We start from the raw sequence: 17,785 nt of genomic DNA, 5'->3' as shown, positions 1-17,785 counted from the left end.
GCCAGAAATGTAGCAGGTGGTGGGCATTACTGAAAAACAAACTAATATTCTCTTACTGTTCATGACCATCAAATAAGGGCTTAATATGAAGCTTTTCTCAAATATGGGAGTGCTCAGTTGCTTTTCCTTAGTTGTCCTCAATGTTTTCTGACCAATCTAAAAGTAAAAACATTTAATCAACTCAAAATATGAAGTAAGTGTTTTTCATTTCTCAGAATGGTGAAAGCTACGGCCCACATATTAACAGAGAGGTACTCCCCTCCCCTCCCCCATTTTTTGTCCCTGGATGGACAGAGGAAACTGGGCCTGTTGAACTGGAAGCAGTTTGTCAGGATATTCAGGGCTATAATATTCAGTTTGGATTAGGCACTTATGACCATCTAAGTATCAGAGGGGTAGCCGTGTTAGTCTGAATCTGTAAAAAGCAACAGAGGGTCCTGTGGCACCTTTGAGACTAACAGAAGTACTGGGAGCATAAGCTATCGTGGGTAAGAACCTCACTTCTTCAGATGCAAGTAATGGAAATCTCCAGAGGCAGGTATAAATCAGTGTGGGGATAACAAGGTTAGTTCAATCAGGGAGGGTGAGGTGCTCTGCTAGCAGTTGAGGTGTGAACACCAAGGGAGGAGAAACTGTTTCTGTAGTTGGATAGCCATTCACAGTCTTTGTTTAATCCTGATCTGATGGTGTCAAATTTGCAAATGAACTGGAGCTTAGCAGTTTCTCTTTGGAGTCTGGTCCTGAAGTTTTTTTTGCTGTAAGATGGCTACCTTTACATCTGCTATAGTGTGGCCAGGGAGCTTATGCTCCCAGTACTTCTGTTAGTCTCAAAGGTGCCACAGGACCCTCTATGACCATCTAAAGTAGCTTATTAGGTGTAGAAATAAAATTGTTAATGGGGCCAGTCAAAACTTAGACTCCAATAGCCATGAATTCTTTCCTCTTGGTGGACTTCTTAATCTACTTTACCTGTGTCACCGTGCCTTGGTGGGTCACAGCTGAGGATGCCAGATTCAGGACCAACTGTGGAGAAATTCACCCTCACCCTAGCCTGGTGGTTATTCTATCATTTAATTATACAAAGCCAGTAATAAAAGTAAAATTTCTGTCTCACCACACAAGAAGCTAAAGATGCAGTCTCCTTAGGCCTTCCAGCCCTTGTCTCACCACCCAGACATTGGACTCTGAGTGGTTACTGAAAACCAATTTAATCAAACATAGGGTTCTTCTAATCCCAAGAGATCAGCCACATAGCCACATCAATATTATTTAACCCAGATTTTATCCAATAATCATGCTGAAGCCAATCCTTTTAGTAACTAAAAACTAAAGGTTTAATAATAAAAGAAAAAAGAGTTAAACTGTTAATAATATACATACAAATAATTGCAAAGTCCTTATATCAGGTTTGTAGCAGTGATTGAATAGACTGCTGGCTTGTAAAGTCTCTCTGATAACTTCCAAAAGATTAGAAGGTCCTCAGTCCATAGTTCAAAATGTTCCTTTTAGTTGTAAATCCACAGTCCAGAGAATCAGGACAGGAAAGAGGCAAAATGGAGATACACCTCTACCTCGATATAACGCTGTCCTAGGGAGCCAAAAAATCTTACTGCGTTATAGGTGAAACCCCGATATATTGAACTTGCTTTGATCCACCGGAGTGCACAACCCCCCCTCACCCCGGTGCACTGCTTTACCGCGTTATATATGAATTCATGTTATATCGGGTAGCGTTATATCGAGGTAGAGGTGTATCTCAGGGGTCTTCTCTAGCCTCTGGCATGTGCCTGGAAATGTACTGTCCCAAACAAAGCCCAGAGCCGCTGCGTATGGAAAGTTACTGTCCCAAGATGGAGTCCAGAGTCACATGAGCATATCTCATGTCATTACATGCTTTAAGAAGAACAGGAGTACTTGTGGCACCTTAGAGACTAACAAATTTATTAGAGCATAAGCTTTCGTGGACTACAGCCCACTTCTTCTGTAGTCCACGAAAGCTTATGCTCTAATAAATTTGTTAGTCTCTAAGGTGCCACAAGTACTCCTGTTCTTCTTTTTGCGGATACAGACTAACACGGCTGCTACTCTGAAACCTGTCATTACATGCTTTGACTCACAGGGCAGCCATTGTCCACGTTCTTGCTGAGGCATCCACAGGAAGAGCTATCTGGGCAAAAAGAGTTTCTTCTATGGCCCATAGTGAGAGCTAAGTGTCCTTGATGGGCCATCAATACATAGCTGTCTGGCCTTAATGTAAATTTTACCTGGTGGGTGTTACCCAGGAATACAGCACATATGTATGATGCCTGTATGTAGCCAATATTAATAACTTCAGATATGAAAATGAAACAGGCATATATAAATAGGATAATCCTAATTAGAAAATCATAACTTTTTTCCATTGACACCATGCATGACATATGTTGTACAAGACTTGTAGCTATTGTATAACAATTGGTAAAATCAATGATATAAATGGTCATATTCAATCATATATGATCACAACCTTTATATTTTATCAAGTATTCAAGTTTTTAGCCAAGAACAGATTTACAGAGTTGTTCACAAGTCACTTAACTTCCACATGTTGCACAATAATAGTTGAGTAATATCTATCCCAGTATAAGTGCAGAACCACTACAAGAAAGAACCAAAGCATCCTCTATAGCAGTGGTTCTCAACCAGGGGTCCGGGGCAGGTTTCAAGGGGTCTGCCAAGCAGGACCGGGGTTAGACTTGCTGGGGCCCAGGGCGGAAAGCCGACGTCCCACTGCATGGGGCTGAAGCCAGGGGCCCTGAACCTTGCCACTTGGGGCTGAAGCCTGGAGCCCTGAACAACTTAGCTTCACAGTGCCTCCTGTACCATGGGGCCCTGGGCAATTGCCCTGCTTGCTACCTCCTAACGCGGACCTGCCTTTTATATGCAGAAAACCAGTTATTGTGGCATAGGTGGGCCATGGAGTTTTTATAGCATGTTTGGGGAGCCTCAGAAAGAAAAAGCTTGAGAACCCCAGCTCTACAGTGTCTCTGAAATTGTCTCTCAGACAAACATTCTGCATTCTCCTGTGGATTTGCCATTGTCTTGAGGCACCAACAGATCACATGTTCTTGGCCATTATGTTTGCTGTGGTGTCGCAGTGACTATGGAAAATTTGGAAGACTTAGTCAAGAAAGAAAAGTTATGAGGGTTTTATGTCTTTTAAGACTACTTAGTCTTTTACTATCTGGCATTTCACAGAGAGATGGAGTATATTTTGTTTATATGGCTTCATCAGAAGTTCAGAATAATGCAAAATAAATTTAATAGCATGAAGAAGAAAAACATGTTGTGTATTCTTTTATTGAAATGCATTTATTAGCACTTGAATGTATATATTTGCCCTATGTTAGGATGTATAATAATACCATGTGAAATAACAAAGGGAGAACACCTTATAAATTATAGGAGAAAATGCACATGATCCAAACTTCTGTTATAGTACCACCTAGGAAGAAACTAAAATGGAATATGTTGTAGATGGAACACACTTTTTTCTCTTAATCCTGATATTTGCAGTTACTATTTTACTATAGGCTTCATGGGACCTGAATAGCTAGTACAGTATGCTGTATTCTCTCAGCTTTCCCCAATTGTAATTCTGGGGTAGCTGAACTCTCACACTTGGTATCCATTTGACTATTTCTGTGACAATTTTTTGGTCATCTTCCCCTACAGAAAACCAGACCGGGAGAGAGCTGAAGATCTGGACTACATTAGCAGAGATTGTAACTACTTTGGCCTGTCTCCAGAGGAACGCAGAGAGAAGCAGGCCATAGAAGAATCTCGCTCACTTTATGAGATTCAGCAAAGGGATGAACAAGCTTTTCCTGCTCTTTCTGTATGTATGCTTCATTAATTGTAGGTAATAAGCTATTTTTAGTGTAGTATTTACAACCTGCCAGTGAATTATAAATTTGAAATTTAGTTCTCTGCACTTGTGAACTTTTCTTATTACTGTTGAAAAGTTAAATGTCTTGTCTTGCATCTCTTCTGTATAAAGTTAAATAAGTACAATATATAGAACTGTAGATCATAGATCAAGACACTTAGCAGTTTTCCTTAGAGAATTACAGATCTAAGCATTGGGATGTAATGACTAGAGTGGTCACTGAAGCTGAAGCCAGAGAGCTCCTTGCTCCATCCATGTAGAAATGAACCGTGTTCCAGCAGACCCTTGAGGCTCAGCTCAGTTTCCTGCAAGGAATTTGTACATCCCCTGTACAATTACCCAAATCCTGCCTTTCCTTTGTGTAGAACTACTCTAGTTCTGCTGTTATGGGCCCTCTGTACAGACAGAGGTGGGAGCAGGATTTGTTCTGAAGTACAGTTCTACTCTGACTATAAAAATATCAGTGTGGGTTATAAGACTGTCTGTCTCAATTTGTCCAAGTGAAATCTGTTTACTTAGAAGTAAAACAGTGGGTTTCCTAACTGCCAGTTCTGCAAACTGAAGCTGGGATCTGAAAATCAAGCAGTGCTCTAACTTGTTCATGTATCGTCATGAGTAATGAAGATTCCTTAGGTTGAATTCTGCTCTTACTTACAAGGAACTCAATTATCTTCAGAGGAGTTGAATAGGTTTAACTAAGTGTGGATTTTAGTCTTTCATTTGAAATGTGGTTGTCCCTTCTGTTGATGTATAAGTCAGGATGGAATTCAGCCTCATCTCCAGTAGCTTGTTGCCTCTGCTGAACTAACAGGAGTATAAAAAACATGCTTTGCTTTCTAAAGTAAGCAGATATAACTCTTAATACATACAGGGAACAGATCTGCTGGATAAGAAGCTGTTGTCTTCACATAATCAGTCTTTGGAGTTTGTAGTTTGATTTTTTTTGTATTTCAGTCCTGCAGAAAACAGAAGTAGGGGAGACAGGCTGAAATACTAATAGGTGTTAGATTGTGAGGGTAATGGGATTTGAGAGAGACCTTGAGTGTCTTGCTCTTTGGGGACGACAATTTCCAGGCAGAGGGGCTGATTCTGCTTATCTTAAACTTTTCAATGGTGTTATTCCTGACTTCCATCGTTATTCATGAGAAGAGAATCAGGCCCAGGATACCTTTCTGGAACCTCCTGATGAGTAAAGAGCAGAACTAGACTGGAGGAGACCACCATCTCTTCGTTGCAGTGTGGCAAATGCTGTGATGCTCCTGCTCAAATATGGAGAAATATTAAGAATTTAAAATGGAAGAATTTATAGATTCTAGAAGTGGAATAAAACTCCAAAGTTTGTCCATGTAGCCTAATAACCTGAGTTCTTGACTCAAAGGTGAGCCCCACCCTCTCAGAATGCAACAGTGAATTGGTTGGGTAGAAAATTTGAGATTAGAATTCTTTCCTCTGCCGCCTGCTGAAAATAAGCTTGCATTCATGGAGGCCAAGTGTGGTAATTTTAGATGATGGCACATTGTTTTATACATTTCTATAGCCAAGCCTTTTTATGTGAAATGCTGAATTTTGTTTCTCTCAATTTCTTTAGAACCATTTAGTTTGTCAGGCTGCTACGCAGACTGCTGATACTTGCGTAAAGCTCCAAGCTGGTCCTGAGAAAAGAAACAGCAGGTGGAAGGGAAATATGGAAGAGCGAAAGGATAAAGGTAGGGTAAAAGAAAATGTTTTCTGGACTAAGCATTATTAGCTTTTATATTAAGTAACCAAGTCTGGGATTTTCAAAGCTGGGGATGTGCCTATATGTGGATTTATGCATCTGACTGGGTACATGAGGGTAAGTTTTGTGACAGTGGTCAAGTGCAATGTAGTTGTATGCTTTGGGGGAGAAGGTGCTTGTTTTCTTGATTTATGGGTGTGGTCTTTGGGTCAAACAACTTTATAGGAATTTTCAAATTATGTGGGAGGGCACACAACAGGAGCTAACTGCTGAAAAGCTAGGTCTTCTGATCCACATCAAAGTAATTAGGTGCCGGCTCATACTGAAATTAGTGCCAGATTAGCATTGCAGAAACTGCTGATCGAGAAATGCCTGAGATACTTGCTCAAGTGGAAAGAGGGTTAATCTAAGAAAAAGCAAGTAAAAGGGGTTGGTGCCTAAAGTGACTTTATCTAATAAAATTGTAAGGGCAGGGAAAGAAATTGGAAGAAAAGTGTGTGAGTGAGAGATTTAATTTAAAAGTATGTTTGCAATTCAGTAGTGCTGGAGAAGGGTGAGAGGTGTGAGATTTCCTTCTCCCATATTCCTCGCAATTCTTCGCATATTTGTAAGATATCTCCTGGAGGAAAGATAGGGTAACTAAGCTCTCCTACTTCTGGTGAGGTTCATTTTGTGGTGGCGATGGGGAAGAAGGTTGCAGTTGTCTAGTGGGAGAGCAGGCAATTGTTGCGTCAACACAAAATGCATCTGCTTTCTGCCTGTCAGTCTTTCCCCTGCTTTCCTCTTCTTTACTGCATCATGTTGAAGCTCCTTGGTCTTGCCTTCAAGGATCTATCCTTCCCCATGTACCTATTTTTGCCTCTTTTCACCTCTGTCCCCTTTTCTCCTCTGCTCTGATAAAGACAAATAGGCATTGAAGCGCCTACATCTGATTCACATTTTTTGAAAGTCCCTGCATCAGGCAGAGCAGGGACCTGAACTTAGGTCTCCCACATCCAAGGTGAGTGACCTAACCACTGGACTATTGGCTTTTCTAAGCTGAGTTGGTCTCTCTTTTTTGTGAAAATTTTCGTAAGGTCTCGCTTTCATCCCAATGCAGAATGAAAACAGATTCCGAAACCTTGAAAATGTTTGTGAAACAGAAATTTTGTTTTCTGGCCAGCCCTACTTATTTCGGCTTATTCTGTTTTCCACGTTTATGCTATTTTGAAGTAACGTATAATTGAGCTGAAGTAGAAAGGTCATGATAAATCTGAAGATTTAACTTTGGAAAGACAACTTGTTATATTGACTGAAGTTGTGACTATTATAAATGATTTGATGCTTCATTTACAATGTTATATCTTTTGGTATTACAGATTCAAATTCCAGGCAGGTCCACTTCAGTCAGAAGTTTGAGTCAAATTCATCTGAGGTAATTTAAAGAAAAGACCAAACCAATTCTTTCTCCCTCTCTTGCCCTGTCTCCCTCCCTTCCGTATATGCAGTAAGCAGCACAGCATAAGGTGGCTAGCAGAGAGGTAGATGTCTTCAGAGCCAAGGCTGCTGCTGCTTTAGTACTTTTTTAGATTATTGTAGGAGGGAGACTTGTCGTATTTTCAACCTTCCTTAGAACCTTTAAACGTCTGTGTATGTAGTCTCTCTCTGCAATGTAAATTCCACAACTTGGGCTATTAAAAGTGCTTCTGAACCTGGAACTCTATTTGCTAGTGTACCCCATATGTTCGCAGTGTGGGTTTCTGTTCCCCTCTAGTGGTTGTACTTCACAGGTTTGAGTCTGCATGGTTTAGGATCTAGAGGTTCTCACTGTGATCCCTGCTGCCAACAGGTCATCAACAGGCATCACAGTAGGCTTGCCATAGTAGCAATCTGACAAACACTCATCTGATGGCCAGCCCACCTTTTAACAAAGTGTTGTGTGCTTAATATCTTTAATGGCATTAAAAAAAAGTGGGAAAAAAAACAGAATAGCACTGACTCTTCATTTTAACTTTGTAATAGGTGAATGGTGGAGATGACAAGTATCCAAAAGCTTCATCTCCTTTGAAACAAGGAAAGACACAACCTCAATCTCCTGCTGAACAAGTAAGGAATGTTTGTTTAACCTTTGGGTTTTTCAGTCATGAGGCCTCAGTGCATTCTTGCCATCACAGCCATGTAGCTATTGAAGATAATTACTTTGTATTGTGGTAATGCCCAAAGCCCCCCAGTTAGTATTGGAAACCCATTATGCTAGGTGCTATATGAAACCTCGTCCCTATCCGAAAGATCTTGCAATTTAATTGTAAGGGTCATTCCAGGAGTTTGAGTAAGGGGTTAATCCACATCCACCTTTTAAGTGAATGCTGCTTGGGTTAAACACTTTCTTTTTTCCCCCTCCAGCTATTTCACCTTCTGGGACTTTCCCAGAGACCAATATCCTTCCTTCTACAATATTCCCAGCTCCTGCTGGTCTAGAAAATTGTTTAAACAACCTTGGTTATGTTTTGATAGCACCAACAGGCTTTGTGGTTGTTACCATCCTCTGATCTGTGCTATTGTAGCACAGTATCATACAAGATGAGTATCTGAGCAGGCCCACTTGCTTCATTTAGTCAGTGGCTTTTCTTTTTTGGAGGTGAAAAACAGTAAATCCATTTATAGTTCTGAGAGTTGCTGAATTTACTGCTTGGAGATGGAAGCCTGATATTTATTCATGGTATCAGTACAACCTTTTCTGGAGAGGTCACCCTAGGATGAGAGGGTAGTTCAGTCTCTATGCACATTCAGTGAATAAGACCAAAGGTGGCTATGCAATTAGGATTCCTATTTTGCCAGTAGCTTGTTAGCTAATGTTACTAGATGTTGTTTTGCTACTGTGACAGTGGCAGCCTGGTTAAGTCTAGATTGTCAAACCTTTGTGAATGGAATAGAATTTAGGCTCTTATTCTAAGGGCAGGCCTTCACTACAGGGGGGACTCGATTTAAGATACGCAAATTCAGCTACGCGAATAGCGTAGCTGAATTCGACGTATCGGAGCAGACTTACCCCGCTGTGAGGACGGCGGCAAAATCGACCTCCGCGGCTCCCCGTCGACAGCGCTTACTCCTACCTCCGCTGGTGGAGTAAGCGCGTCGATTCGGGGATCGATTGTCGCGTCCTGACGAGACGCGATAATTCGATCCCCGAAAGATCGATTTCTACCCGCCGATTCAGGCGGGTAGCGTAGACCTAGGCTAAGTAAGCATTATCTGTGAGCCGTACTAACTTCACTTGTCTCTTTGCTTTATAGAAACTGACAGAACACTTACCATGTGTAAATCCAACTCCCCCTCCTCCCTTCTCTGAGGTGCATTTGCCTCCTACAGTGCCTTCTATTCCAGCCATTGTGCCAGCTTGGCAAAATGAGCCAACTTATCGACCAACAGGTTTGAAGAAATCTTCTTTGGTCTATTTCAGAGACTTCTCGTACCATGTTCAGAACAGTCTGTGTATAAAAATGACTTCAAATTGTCTGTGGGTGGGATTTTGAAAAGCAGACATTGAAAGATAATTAGATACTCATCTCTCCTAGTTGCTTTTGAAAATCCCAGTTAGCTTCAGTCATCCGTATAAATGTGTCATTGCTAATTAAAATAGTTCACATGACCCTTTGCCTCTTAAGGGGTAGAGGGTTGGGGGAGTATTACTATTCCATTCCAGCCTGGGTCACTTAGAGATTCAGCTGTAAGATTCAATTCCCTTTTGTCTTCTGTAAGGGTATTTTTAACTAATGCAAGTGATAAGATTTTTTTTACCACTTTTGGATAGACTCAGTGCTTTTCTGAAAATTGTTCTTTGAATTGAGCCTTCATTTTCCTTCAGCTTCATTTCTGGACTCCTACCCTTCTGTATCACGCTACATAATTCATCTTCCTGATGATTTAATCCTTCAGTTACTTGCTCTCATCTCTCTCTATAATGTACTTTAGCCAAATTCTGTGCATTCATTTCTTTCACTCTTCCCTCTTTCTTAGGTATTCCAACCCAAATACCTGTTTCTTCATTGATGCCGGCCCTGACAACTGGACCTGATTCTGTTGTATCCCAGGCAACATCTGCTCCAGTTGCCGGAGTTCCTGTGTCAATACAAACAGTTAACCAGCCTTTGATGCCTTTGCCTCAGACACTGAATCCTTATCAGGACCCATTGTTCCCTGGATTCCCTTTTAATGAAAAGGGGGAGAGAGCCATTGCACCACCTTATTCCCTGTGTAATACTGGGGATGATCTGCCTAAAGGTAGGACACCTTTATATTTTACATTCTTTCTAATGGAATGTCTTTGTTTAAAATCTGGATGAAGGAGAGTGAAATGTATTCCTTTAATTTATTTCTGTAAGTGTGGAAAGATTTAACAGTTGCTGTGCTACCATTCTTTGTATAAAAAATAAGTAGATTGTACTGTTCATTTTTAGCTTGTGCTGCTAATGGTAATTATTTTAAGTGGTGATATTCATAACTCTATTGTGAACTTTTCATGGCTCATAATCTGATTCACCAATTCACTTTCTTGCATAAGAGAGAGTTTCGTTTTATGGAGCATATATTTAAAAAAAAATAAGATTTCCTTGACCATATTATAGACATTTGTTCCCTGTTATGGTAGTGAAAAATAGCAGATGGAATCTCATGTTATTTTAATCAGCAATTTTCTTACTGGTCTGGGAAAAAGCATATTTTAGCATTTAAAAAAGAAAAATACAAGGAGTTCATGTAGAACGTACCACACCTGACTGAATGGTGTGTTCATTTTGGTAACATTCTCTCTTACATTTATAAACTGAGTTTGGTTCCTTGAGCTATTAAAACTGGAATTTAAAACTGCAGTTGAGTTTCAGATCATCTTATATCAGTCCAAGGAGAGTTGAACCAGCTGAAGTAGCAATATAAAGTGTTGAATTTTGCTCTCCTAGAACTGTAGCTGAAAATTTGCACAGGATGAGATTGATTTCTGGATGGGAGGAAAAAGTGTGTGTTAGGGTGACCAGATGTCCCGAATGTTATAGAGACAGTCCCGAATTTTGGGTCTTTTTCTTATATAGGCTTCTATTACCACCCATCCCATGTCCCGATTTTTCACACTTGCTGTCTGGTCACCCTTCTGTGTGTGTGTGTGTGTGCATGTGCATTTTTCTTAAAGTTTTAATTGACTTTTTTTCTTTTTTCTCTAGATAAAAGTATTCTTCGATTTTTCTTTAATCTTGGTGTGAAGGTAATTATCCAAACTCTCATCAGTGAGATTTTTTTTTTTACTTAATCTCCATCTCCCACATCCCAAAATGGTAACTTTAGTAGGGGAAAATCAAAAACTGATTAATTTTTTTTTAATTAATAGTAATGATACTACTTTATATGGGGATTGAGTGGCTCAGGGTACTGGTAATGAAAAACATAGATCTGCTTATCCCTGAGTTGCTGGTTTAAAACCAGTCCAAATCAAAAGTGACTAAATAGCATTACCATTGTATGGCTGTTTGGTGACCTGTGTGGAAAGGAGCTTGGTGGACAGTTCTCGGAGGACAGATGTTCATGTCACAAGTCACCACCATCACAATTCACAATAATTGTGACTTTTTTGGCTGGCAGCTGAGAGACCAAAGATTGAATAGATCATGGGGATGGAGCTCTGTGACTCCTAGAACTGGTCCATCTATGTCAATGGTGAGACATATTGACAGGGCAGCATGGAGGAAAGCTGTGCTGCTGCTGTTTATGCTGTACCATTTGTGTGGTTAGAGGATTTCAGTCTTTAGGATTGTCAACTGGAAATCCTTCATAAGCAAACAAAATTCTTATAGATATATAAAATCTATATGGAACGCTACAACTTGTTCAAGTTGTTAATTTGCGGGGGTGGGGGGACGGGCCCTCTGTTATGAAAGTGCTATATATTCTATCCATAAGTAAGGCTAAGATTTTGCTCTCCATTATGTGCTTTTTCTTTTGCACATGCCCCCACTTCTAAAAGTCTCAGTCCTTTCCTCTTCAAGTTGTCTCTGGGCAACAGACTCTATTTTTACCTAAATTAGAAATGACCTGGACAAGTTGTTCTTAAATACGGGACTGGGGGGTGGGAGAAATAGGTGTTAATCATGTTTTGAAAGGTGTTTCTGTTTGATTTTGGATGTCTTATCTCAAATATAACTTCTTAGAAACTTCAGCTACGGTTTATTCAAAAGATTTTGGTGAATGAGATGTAGCACACAAGACTAATGTTCAGGTTTCTGCCTCTGCGAGTTGTTTGTTTGAATTCTATTATCTCACAAATGGCTAGCTGAAATCATTCAAATTTGAGCAAGATGTTCTCTGATGGCAGCAGGCTACATGTGCAAAATTTGGAAGTGAAAGGGGTGTTCACGGAGGTTTTTAGTGGTGACTCCAAAATCAGGCATATAATTGAAAGTAAGCCTCAAATAAGAATAGGCTACTCTTTCTCCTTTACCATGTTTTGAAAACCTTTCTCTTATCTCAAATTTTATATCAAATAGTTTGAAAGATTTTGTTGAGCTCTCATGCACAGCTCCACTTTTGAGACCGGAGAAGTTATATTTGGGAAATTAATTCTTGGTCAATTAAATGTGTCAGAATAATCCATTTGGTGCTGAACATGAAAAGGGAACCAAAAGACTGAAGACATGAGCTCTCTTTCTCTTTCTTTTCAAAGTCTATCTTTTAGCTGGAGTTAAGACTGCAAGTATGTGCCAGTAACTTACAAGTTAAACACGTTATAAGAACGTTGTTGACGCTTTGTATTGCAGTGGCATGAATCTGAATTGGGGTCCCATTTATCAAAAAGCAATTGTTAGAAACACAGGGAATTTAAACTTTAATCTTAAATTAAAAGAATTTAAAATGTTTTTAAAATTTAGACGTGCGCAGGTAAGACACCCAAACAAAATTCAGTTCCTGTATTGAGGAACAACCAAAAATTCTGAACTGTATCCCTCAAAAAACAGATTCATCTTGTTGGTGTCCACAAACACTAGAAAGCTTTGATTTGAATACTGCATTGGTTGAACTTGCTCTAGTTTTTATCATGGCCATAAACCGCCCACAGAAGACATTCTTTACAAATTGACAGTTACACCAGTATCATACTGAAAAGGCAGTCATTCCCCACTCTTCATTAAGATTGCACATGCTACCAGTTATATCAGTGTCATTACATGTTAGTGTGTCAATATATGCAAATATCATAGGCCCAGATCAGGAAATCATAATACTTGCATAAAAGAGTAAAAGTGTTGTTCTGGAATAAGTGCCCACATGGGAAATTATACAGCGCTATCTAATCTGTCTATCTCAGTAAATTTTCCCATATATTCAAACCTTAAATCACCCCCACGCCTGCCTATTCTACCCAGTTTAAGTTAATGACATATTCTCTCAATTTTAAATCCAGTTTAAATAAAGATTTTTGTTTAACTAGAGAAGCACCATGTATACCATTGTAGTAAGTGCTATATAAGCATTTCCATTCTGCACTTAAAATTTTAGGGAAGGTAATTTTTCAAACTTTATTGTAAAAAATTTGCTCTGGTCTCAAACTTGGTACACCTGACTTCATTTTACTCCACAGATGGTTTGTGGGGGTTTTTAATTACCAAATCTGGAAAAAAGATCTCTTTGGCTATCATAATTTAAAGAATGAAAAGAGAGAAGTTAGTGGTTTTGATAACTTTGTATAACTAATCAAAGTCTCTGGTTTGGCAATAGAAAATTAGCTGGCCATTAGTCAATGTTGTTGCTATGTATGTTCAAAATATGCTTTCATTTCATAGACCCAAGTTTGAAACTCACTTTGTGGATCATGATATGATTTCCATTGCTGGCAGTGTGCATTATTTAGGATGTAGTCTGTCATCTTCTGCGTAAGAACTATCTACTGGCTGAAGTACCATAGATCACTAACCAAAGAGTAGAATTGCTGACAACCCTTGAGGACAGATACGTCTTTCTCTCATATAGCGAATCTCCTGGTCTGGAAACTGGCTGTTGGGTTACCATGCCCACTAATGCCACAGAAGTAGCCACTGGTAAAATTCTTGGTGTCCTATAGGCTCCTTCCATATAGGCCTGGAAAACATCAGCACCTTTAGTGGACATGATAATCCAGCAGCTCCCAGACCAAAGGAGAATACGTACTTGCAGTAAGTGCAAACTGTCTATTTTCTGTTAGTGCATATTAGGTGGTGACATAAATTCAGTTAATGGTCTGCAAAAATGTGACCTCACTTAAATATGGCTTTTGAATTTTGTGGGAATGAGCCTCATTTCAGATGTCTGCAGATCTGTATGTGCATGTTTCAAGATGAGGTAACACTGTTTTTTCCTCAGGATTTTGAGAGAATGGATATGTGGGTTAAGTGTCCTTTTAACACCTATGATTCAAGAGTATCTAGAAAACCTGAACACACTTAAAAAGCATAGCTACAACTTAACTTGTTCTATTATGCTTTCTGTTGGTCTGTGTTTAAGCATTTTGACAGTGTTCTTTCTGTATAGTTAAACTGTTTCCCCTTTCACATAGCAATAGGGATTTTTTTTTTAAATGATTGTAAAGCCATAAAAATAGGTCAAGGGACTTGAGGGCAGATATTGTATATAAAATTACTTTTATCTCTTTTAAAATAAATTAACCGGGTTTCAAGTTGACAAATGACTTTACAGTGTGATATTTTATATCTGTTTTAATTCCTTAGTAGACTGAAACATCTTTGTTTTACAGGCATACAGCTGTCCCATGTGGGCACCACACTCTTATTTGTACCCTCTGCATCAGGCCTATCTAGCTTCTTGTAGAATGTACCCAAAAGTTTCTGTTCCTGTATATCCTCACAACCCTTGGTTCCAAGAGGCGCCACCAACTCAGAATGAAAATGAAACTGCACAAACAGACAGACACTTTTCTATGCAGAATGAGGCCAGATCTGATGATCAGAGTCTGCAAGTTGACACTAGGTCTCCATCATTGCCTCTGTTTATATCTACAGCTCAGGTGTCAGAAAGTCAAGGACAGGTCTGTGTAGAATCTGAGAACCCAGTGCAAGCTCTTCAGTCCGATCAAGATGAATCAGTGAGAGGAAAAAACATGTTCCTGCACCCACCATTTGGACACAATCAATTTTTAGGAGCTGTTCCAATAGCACCTCCTTTTTTCCCTCACTTTTGGTATGGGTACCCATTTCAGGGTTTTATGGAAAATTCAGTAGTGAGACCTAATGTTATGTCACCTGAGGACAAAGGGGCAGCTGTTAGCCCCTCAGCAAATGTATATCTGGCTAAAGAATGCAGTTCTCCAGTTCCAGTAGCAAACTGTGTGGAGCATCTTCAGAAGGTAGAGAGTGAAAGTAACTCCAGTGCCATACCTCTCCCTATGGCTAGTTTGAGCAGCGAATGTGATGTACTGAATGAAACCTCAACCAGGATGCCTAAGACGGAGCAAATATGTACTGCTGTTTCTCCTGCTAAACAAGCGAAGGCTGCACTACAAAATCGTTCTACACAGATGCAGGGGATCGAGAGGCAGACAGTGGTGTCACATGCTTCAGTAACAGAGCCACCAAAAAATGAAATGAAAAGTAATATTCCTGCTCATAAGGAAAAGCCAGAGAAAGCCAGAGATTCCAAGGCTACTGATAATTTACAGGCCAACTTGGTAGAAAGCAGGGTACAAAGAACAAGGGAAGAGAGCTCTGAAGATGAAAATGAGGTGTCTGATATGCTGAGAAGTGGTAGATCCAAGCAATTTTATAATCAGACTTATGGCGGCGGCAGAAGGCCAAGAAATGAATGGGGCTACCCATCTAGTAGGGGAGGATACCAGTACTCAAGAAATGAAGAAGCCTGGAAAGGACCACCTAACAGAAGCAGAGATGAAGGTTACCAATATCACCGAAATTTTAGAGGGAGGCCATATAGAAATGATAGAAGGAGGGCAATCATGGGAGATAATCAGAGGGGGCATCTAGCATAAGCATGTCTTACTAGAAAGTTTCAAATGCCAATACAAATTTCAAGGAGAAACTTCTAAAATCTTCCCAGTTTTTTGTTTTGTTTTAAGATAGGGTACAGTTGTAACCTCAAAGTAAGGCCTAGGGGGAAACGAACTCCTAGTCCTAGCATTAAGTTTCTTGGCAATTAAATATGAAGTTTTGGTTTAGGAATTTTTTTCAAATTCTGGAAGTAGAAAATAAAATTATTGTTTTAAAGTATAAAAACAATACAGTTTAATATTGAACTTTTTCCTTAGAGGTTTCAGTTTGTGATACAATAAAATGATAAATATTAACATGTTTACTGGAATGACACAAATATAGTATTTGACATGATCTAGGTTCTAAAATTGATGTAGTGTTGCACCAAATATAAAAGTATATTTTATCATACAATGCCTTAGTTCTAAACTGAGCTAAAGGAATTCTCAGCCTACCGCACTGTTGTTTTTGATATGCTTCCAACCCAAAGGCCTTTCATCTCAAAATCTGTCAAACTTGAATGTTTCTCTTTAGTGTGTTACATCTATGGCAGTCAGCTAACTGTGTCTTAGATATGCTGTATATAATTCTTTTAATATTCATAGGGTATATTTTTGAATTTTAAAAAGCATTTGTTGAAATCAAAATTGAGACAAGCAGTCAAAAATAGCTGTGTGTGAATTGATAGGAAATTCAGTGGAATGGCTGTTTCCACCAAGAATTCTTAACACTGGTGTGACTATAATGGTGCCTATGCCAATTAAATATTTACAAAGACAATAAAAAAAATGTAGATGCTATGCATTTCCAAGATATTCTGCATCTGTTATAATAGCAGAAATTTTTTAATGCCACTTTAACACTAATGCACTGACAAATCCTAAATATTTTGTGAGCAGAGATGCATAAAATACATGTTACATTTTTTTTTTAAGTTTGTATGATGAGCTACTGTTGAGCTTTTTTGTTGTTGCACTGTTGATGCAAATTGGTTATGCTTTGCATGTACAACTCATTGCTGGAATTACCTTTTAAAAACAAGATAGATGTGGTTTTCAAAATATATTCTCCAGAATTCAGAAGAAAGCGGCTTCTGCCTTATATTTTTACACTGTGTCAGAGTTCTGATTGCTGTTTCTTCTGACTCTTAGATGATCTCTGCAGTGTTCCTGATTATTGCCTTTGCAGTTGGGATATTCAGCTATCCAAACTCAGAGAGAGTGCAGTGTGCACACTATTCACTCAGCTCTGTTGCTTTGTAAAATTAACTGTTGTGTATATTTTTATATCTCTGTATATACCAGTGTAAAAGGTGATGGTGCCCTTTTATTCATGTCTATGAGATTGTATACCTTTGATCAGGAAACTTGAGTGATACTGTTATACATGTGACGAAGCAATTCTTTTCAAATGCATGCCATGTATAAAACACCTAATTAAAAATAAATGTTTGTGCGTTCACTTTCTTTTTAAACTATATAAAACCACTCATGTAATAACATGGTCAATCTTCTGGTTCTGTTGATATCTACAAATGGCGTATCAGTAGAACTTGGTGAATTGCTACTATATTTGTGGCTACTGAGATGAGCTCTTAATCAGCACTGAATAGCAACTAACATTTAGGCGCTTAACAAAATATACATTAGAGTGCATTTATAAATGGAAATTGTAAAGGCTGTACTGTTTTTACCTGAGCAAGAAAAATATTTAAATCAATTTGAGTGGAAATATATTTAGAAATTAGGTTTAGTCTGCAAGGGTGCTATTAAAAACGAACACTGGAGGGATGTATTAACTAAGCTTTTTCTTCCCTATTCATATTCAGTGATTACATAAAATAATGGGGTGATGGTTAGCTAATAAGGTTAAGGAAGCTACTCTTCACATTGTGTACCTCTCTCCCCCCTGCTCCTTACAGTGTTGCTCTTTGAACTCAATCCAATGCTCACTGAATTCTAGGGGCATTGGAACAGATGCGTAGTCATATATGCCTTTGTATGTATTATGAGGTTTGAGTAACATGTGATTTAAATTTCTCTCAATATGTGGAAAAGTGCAGTTTCTAGAGAGATTTTCTCAAGGGCTGATGTTAAATGGAGTGTGATAGCATTGGTAGGAGTGGACTTTTCCTTTGAAAAG

General features: G+C 39.0%; 1 protein-coding gene across 10 annotated transcripts in view; it reads left to right on the top strand.

Annotated features, from left to right (window-relative positions):
• The window catches only part of OTUD4 (OTU deubiquitinase 4), a 45,246-nt gene extending 28,156 nt beyond the window's left edge, over positions 1 to 17,090 (top strand). For 6 of the 10 annotated variants that reach the window (XM_005284290.4, XM_024103421.3, XM_005284289.5 and 3 more), the window contains 8 exons: positions 3,715 to 3,877; positions 5,517 to 5,634; positions 7,004 to 7,059; positions 7,647 to 7,730; positions 8,918 to 9,053; positions 9,642 to 9,905; positions 10,838 to 10,878; positions 14,395 to 17,090. In XM_005284290.4, the coding sequence (XP_005284347.2) occupies positions 3,715 to 3,877; positions 5,517 to 5,634; positions 7,004 to 7,059; positions 7,647 to 7,730; positions 8,918 to 9,053; positions 9,642 to 9,905; positions 10,838 to 10,878; positions 14,395 to 15,642 (2,110 nt within the window). In that variant the 3' untranslated portion in view covers positions 15,643 to 17,090. Of the gene's footprint in view, positions 1 to 3,714; positions 3,878 to 5,516; positions 5,635 to 6,547; positions 6,646 to 7,003; positions 7,060 to 7,646; positions 7,731 to 8,917; positions 9,054 to 9,641; positions 9,906 to 10,837; positions 10,879 to 14,394 lie in introns of all 10 variants that reach the window. The other 4 variants (XM_042850275.2, XM_065597768.1, XR_010601797.1 and 1 more) reach the window with 3 other exon arrangements.
• Positions 17,091 to 17,785: the final 695 nt, after the last annotated feature.

The sequence above is a fragment of the Chrysemys picta genome, chromosome 5 (assembly GCF_011386835.1).
Source record: "Chrysemys picta bellii isolate R12L10 chromosome 5, ASM1138683v2, whole genome shotgun sequence".
In the NCBI taxonomy this organism is placed as follows: Eukaryota; Metazoa; Chordata; order Testudines; family Emydidae; genus Chrysemys; species Chrysemys picta.
Note: the sequence above shows the minus strand (reverse complement) of the source record. Positions and strands in the feature narration are given on the sequence as shown.